The following is a 6,315-nucleotide window of genomic DNA, read 5'->3' on the forward strand; positions in this document are numbered from 1 at the left end:
GACAAGTTCCCCGGGAGTTTGCTATAGTGGTTGGGTATGGCACGTGTGGAACAAGAGAGAAAGTCCACGAAAATGACAAGAAAAACAGCTAAAAAGTTCGCAGTCAGTCGGCGTGGCACAGGAAAGAAGAGGGGAAAGGAGGGGGGAAAGCGCGACAACAGAGACAATGGGTAGTGTGGGGCAGAGAGAGAGAGAGGCACCCAACAGGATGACAGGTATGGGAAGGAAAGGTGGCGGTTACGAAAGCAAAGAAGCATTTGAAAGAGATGGGTGTGGTAGCACACGAGCGACTTCCATGAAGCAAGACGACACGTTTCAGCTTTTCCTTGAGACGCGCTCCACATCGTGGAAGTGCCCAGCTGATGCGCATGTGAGCACCTTTGCCTGCACATAGAGTTGCTTGCCTACACTATTCGCCGCAGAGGTGTGTCGCCTATATCTTGTCCGGCCCAGTGGCTTTCTTCGTCACTGTATCGACTCTTTTTTTCTTCTTCTAGTGGTTGCTCGACGTTGTGAGCCAGCGACGCACCGCCCCGCAGGACTGATGGAGAGAACGATAAACAAACAAAGGAAGGGGAACCACAAAGCACGCCACTGTTGACTTGCGCGCCATGAAGTCAGCGAGGAATTGAGGGGACACCTGACCGCCACTTCTGCCGAAAGAAAGAAAAAAACAGTAGTGATAGTAATAATTGAAGCACACACAGGGTTATCGAGTCCCTGCTGGGCCGCTAACTATGCGGGGTCGTGGTGCCGCGGCGTGGTGTTTGGGGCAACATGACAGATGCCGTCAGCTGCGTTGTTGGGCGCATTGTTGCGTGAATTTGATCTCTCAGCACCGTGAAGCGCCGCACAATGGCATCCTGATCAGCGCAGTACTTCATGGCGAGCTCGCGCGCCTGTTGATCCAGGTGGCTGTCAAGTTCACGAAGACTCTCCTCGAGCTTGTAATCCTCCTGCACTTTAAACTGTACACGTCGACGCAGCTCCATGACCATCTCCTCCGCAGCGGCCTGTTCCTGGGACAGCCTCTGGTACTGTGCCGTCACGTCTTGCCACTCGGCTGTGAGAGTGCGAACACGTTCCTCTTGCCGTCGCAGCAGCGTCTGCAGGCCGTGAACGATTGCTGTCTGCTCCCGTGCCTGCCAATCCTCAAGTACGGCGGCAAGGTCGTGGCGGTACGGCACTGTCGCGTCCGCACTGGTGAGAACGTCGGTAGCGCCAGTAGACGTCACGTCCACTCGTCCACCGTAGCTATGAATAGTTTCCACCAAGGCGTCCATGAAGGCAGGCAGGCAGCGAGCCCGATTGTGGTGCCGATCGCTGCTGTCCCGCAGCGTTCGAAGACTAGCCAGCAAACCGTGAAGCCATTCCACAAAGGCGCCGGGGCGAAGAGCTGCAAACGAAATCTGTGAACACCCCGGCGTGTCTCGCAGTACATCGGAGACAACGTGATCAATAAAGTCCCTCATGGAGGAACACTTGGCATTTACTACAGTGTTGACGAGACGGAGCGTCGCCTTTACGGTGTCGTCGAAGTGCCGAAAAGTTGTGCTATTGTCGCGAAGCGACAGCACTGATGCTTGTGGCGCCCCAGTCCCGTCAGTGACAGCAGAAGCAGCGTCCCCGCCAAAGTGGCCACGAAGGACAGCGTACACAGCTTGCAGATCATCATGTGCACAGCGCAGTCGGTCGGCAGTGTCGACAACCACCTCAACCGCCTGGCGCGCCTCCGATTCGCTCGGGAGGAACTCAACGGGGTCAGACGAAGCAACCGCCACCCCACAACCACCGCGGCAGTCTGCTGATTCGTCTACCAGCTGAGGGAGGAGAGTCGTGCGAAACGCCTTCCACAGGGTCGACAGGGACGCGGTGGTCCGCAGGTGGGACTCCTCGCGGTCGCGGGCCTCGGCCTTCCAGGCAAACAGCTGCGCTTTGACAGTATCGCACTCTTCTGCTCTAGAGACGAGTACATCGCTGAGGTACACTATTCCATCCAAGCAGTCCGCCGGCGTACCCTTGTCGAGTCGCCGCGACTCGCCCTCACCCAGGACGGCTGTTGTTAGCCGCTCTACGGTTGAAAAGGTGTCGTAGACCTGTCGCTCCAGCTTTCCCATGCGGCACTGCAACCTGCCATGGGTCTCCTCCAGTGAGACCAAGGACGATTTTGATACGTGACGCTCCTCCAGTACGCCACGTAACCTGTCATTGAGATCGTCGACGTCGCTCTTCAGCTTCTCACTGCAAGCCAGCAACTTATCGATGTCCCCTTCTTGACGGCGCACAAGTTGCGCGGCAGCGTGCATGGCGATTGCAACATCCTCGAGAGATTCAAGATCGCACTTGTGCGAGGGCGCCACCGCAGCCACAGCCGTCTTTAGTGGCCCCGAGGACAGTAGCAAGGCGTTGAGGCGCTGCAATAGGCTGCTTTCTCGGGTCTCCGACTCCAGTACCGCCGCCTTGAGGTCGACCACGCGGGACTGCAGGATCATCACCTCCGCGTGAAGCCGCACCGAGACTCCAGCCATCATGACGGCCCAATCCTGCACGATTTCGCAGCGGCGACACGCCTCCTTGGACTCCAGGGACCTCTTCGCGCACTCAAGGCAGTCAGCGGCGACGACGTGCAGCGCCTCCTCGAGAGAGCATGCCCGCCCCACCGCCTCAAGGCGCACACCGTCATCCTCGACATGAAATGCTTTGCGCTCCCCCGCTCTGTTGAGACGAACCTGCATGTCTTCAATGCAACATTGCGCGAGCATTACCTCCTCCCCCAGCCTCTTGGCCTCGCCAGTCGCAGCTCTCACACAGGACACCAAGCCCACCGCTTCTCGCACACCATTGTCGAATTCCTCCTCTTGTTCGCGAGTGGCGACGTGTTCTGCTTGCGTCACAGGCTGCCCACGTGCTTCGCACGCCACATCCATCGTGGTATTTAACTGTTTACCCTCGTTCACCAGCGCCCTTATCTTTTCCAGGCTATCCTCGTCGGCTCTGACAGCGGCAAGCAGCTCGTCGATCTCCAGTGACTTTCGAGCTACCGTCGCTTCAACACAGCAGTTTCGAACGGTACAACGCTCGCAGGCGCCAAGTATCACAGAAAGGCGACTTTGCAGCGCCTCCTGTGCGGTAGTAGAAAGCCCCAGTAAAGTCGCTTGTCGCATGAGCGGAAGCACTTCGGCTACATCAGCGTGTTGTAACCCAGAGCCGTCACGTGCCCTCACGGTGGGGCCAACGGCCCCAGTGGGTCTGGTCCACACCTCCGCCACACTCACCCAGTTTGGTTGCGGAGGCGCTACCTTTGCCTCAAGAGTCGCTTGCGCCTCATGCTTGTCTACCAGTGGGAGCCCCCCTTCCTCGCTCCGTTCACATAGAGCGGGGAACTGGTCTTGCCTCCAGTCTCTCGCTTTTACGTCGTCTTCATTTGGCTTTCGCGTCAGTAACACTTGCAGCTGACACCGCTCCATCTGCTCGACAAGGATCTGCACAGCCTCCATGACATGGGCTAGCACCTCAACGGAAGACGCTGCGGTTGACGTGTTCGATGGAACGCCCACAAGCGGCGTCAGTAAAGCTAACGCTTGCCTCATCGTGTGTGCGTACTTGTGCAAGATGTTGCTCGTAAGAGTCGTCAAGTCTGTGAGAGCCGACGTCGCCTCATCACACGTCAGTATCGTTGCAGTACCTGGCCGAAAGCTCGGCTTTCCTAGTGTGGTAGAGGAAATTGCGCTACACAGCGATTCGCAGCAAACACCAACGGTTCGAATTAGAGCGTCTCGCTCCTCCGTAGCACAAGCCAGTGCATCCTCGCAAGAGGCAACATGACGCAACTGTAAGACCTCCTCGCGGTCCGCCTCCACCCGCTCCTGCTCCGTCCTCGCCGCCTCCAGCCGGCTCTCCACCGCCTGCTGGCGCTCCTCCGCGGCAGCGAGGTCCGCGCGCAGCACTCGCTCGCGCTCCGCGGCACCGGCGGCGGCGCGCGCAATCACAGCACCGCAGGGCTCCGACGGCGACGCCTCCACGCCTAGCGCAGCCAGCGCGTCGGCCACGCCCTCCCGCAGCTCCTCGCGGTCCGCCTCCACCCGCTCCTGCTCCGTCCTCGCCGCCTCCAGCCGGCTCTCCACCGCCTGCTGGCGCTCCTCCGCGGCAGCGAGGTCCGCGCGCAGCACTCGCTCGCGCTCCGCGGCACCGGCGGCGGCGCGCGCAATCACAGCACCGCAGGGCTCCGACGGCGACGCCTCCACGCCTAGCGCATCCAGCGCGTCGGCCACGCCCTCCCGCAGCTCCTCGCGGTCCGCCTCCACCCGCTCCTGCTCCGTCCTCGCCGCCTCCAGCCGGCTCTCCACCGCCTGCTGGCGCTCCTCCGCGGCAGCGAGGTCCGCGCGCAGCACTCGCTCGCGCTCCGCAGCACCGGCGGCGGCGCGCGCAATCACAGCACCGCAGGGCTCCGACGGCGACGCCTCCACGTCCGGCAAAGAGCCTCGGAGGTGAATAGGGTCGTTATGTGGTGAAGTGTTTTGCGGGAGTGGCTGGTGCGTTGCTGAACGGTCCTCGATTATTTTTTGTTGTACGTCATTTTGCTGAAGTGTTTGCTCTAGTTGCTCCAATTTGTTTTCGAGATGCTGAATATAGAGAGCCAATGGTATTTCACCACTCCGCAGCTGCAGCTGGAAATAGAGTGCTGCATTGGAGCTCACATGTTGTATGAGTGGCGGGAGTTGGTCGAGTTCCGCGACGGTTGGTGGGGAAGAAAAAGAGAGAGCCGCACGTTCTTCTAGTGGCTGTGGAGTACTGCTCACAAGCGCGTTGCGAAGTTCTTGAGTTAGCAAGTGTTCGTCTATGATTTTCCAAAGCTTTTCGAGTTGGTCGTGCTCGTTTTTCATAATGTCAGCCAGATTGAGTGAACTGTCGTCTTTGCTTGATGTGGCATCGGTGTAGATGGTGGATGCCTGCTGCAACACTGCCTGGTAGGCGTGGACAATGCTGGTGATCATGTCTAGCAGTGATCCTTCAAATGAGGAAGTTGTACTAAGAGGAGCTACAACCTCACGTGCCCATGTGTAGAAGTCCTGGAGGCGTTGGTAGGCGACATCATCCTCAAGGCTCGTCTCGCTTGGGGTCGTTCCCAAAAGTGTTGCCAGCTCTTTAAGTCGTTCCTGCCTTTTGACGGCCATCTGTGCCACGATGAGGGGGCTCTCTGGAACGTCTACAGGCGCAGCAGTATCATGCAACGGCGTAGATGTAAGCTTCTGGGCGATGCCGGACTTCTCGGTGGTATTGTTTGTCAGCAAAGCGTTGGATAGCAGGTCCACCCCTTGCGGAACAGCAGATTGCACTGCAGACAGCTTCGCTTGAAGAATGGCCATGTCCCTCTCCCACGCCTCCTCGGCTGCGAGAAAGTTGTACTTTAGGTTGGCGATCTCTTCATCGCGCTCCTGTCTTAGGACCTCTAACTCCTTCATCACCTCCTCGAGCTCGCGTTGTCTCTCGCGTGCAGCACTGCGTTCCTGCTCGAGGGCTTGGATTGCCTCCAAATGAGCAGTAGAGATGACCAGCTTCTGCATGCCACTAGAGGGGACCTGTGAATAGCTCGTGGGACGGGCCTCGCGTATTCCATCGAATGAGCTGCTCGCAGCAAAAGATGCCTCGGTGGCTGTCGAACTGTCGAGAGGCACCTCACCGCAGAGCGCTGGGAGAAACAAGCTCCGCAGTGACGCGTATTCGCGGTATTGGGACCGCAGCATGTCATGCGCTACCTCGCCGTACGAGAAAACCACCTCTTCGAGCCTGCGAGAGAGCTGTTTTGTCTGGCGGTTCGCGTCAAAGTTTTGTTGCTGAAGCGTTTCCACCTCCAATTCTTTCCGGTTGAGTTTTCTGCGAAGCTCATTCAGCTCCACCGACAAGTTTCGAGCCGGTGAAGGTTCGGTGAGGGCTGTGCTTTGGGCAAGAGACGCCTTTAGGGAGCGCACATCTGCGGTGGCGCGCGCGAGCTCGTCGAGAAGAACCGCAACGACCGTTTCCATACGCTGAGGAAGCTCTTCCTGCTCCTGCTGTTTTGCTTTTTGGCGGTTCGACTCCTCTGAGAGAGGAAGAGCATTGGTGCTCACCTTCTCTGTAAAGCTCCGCACGGCAGCTTTACAAACGCCCTCCAGCTTTGCAAGGTCGGCGGACGCTACACTTGTCTTGGTCACCGTCTTGTCCACTCGCTGTGTCGCGACGTTATTAGCTGGTTCTGATGACGTCAGAACCTTCCTCAGCCGCTCTAGGTAAGCATGCAATGTGTCAGGCGACATCATTGTTGCCTTCAGTTTACTG

General features: G+C 58.4%; 1 protein-coding gene across 1 annotated transcript; it reads right to left on the reverse strand.

Annotated features, from left to right (window-relative positions):
- Positions 1-731: 731 nt before the first annotated feature.
- Positions 732-6,296, reverse strand: LBRM_35_5500 (conserved hypothetical protein; the record flags this gene model as incomplete). The annotated part of the gene is made up of 1 exon (XM_003723194.1): positions 732-6,296. The coding sequence occupies one exon, from the start codon at positions 6,294-6,296 to the stop codon at positions 732-734; it is 5,565 nt and encodes a 1,854-aa protein (XP_003723242.1).
- Between the last annotated feature and the right edge of the window lie 19 nt (positions 6,297-6,315).

Source organism: Leishmania braziliensis, chromosome 36 (genome assembly GCF_000002845.2).
Source record: "Leishmania braziliensis MHOM/BR/75/M2904 complete genome, chromosome 36".
In the NCBI taxonomy this organism is placed as follows: Eukaryota; Euglenozoa; class Kinetoplastea; order Trypanosomatida; family Trypanosomatidae; genus Leishmania; species Leishmania braziliensis.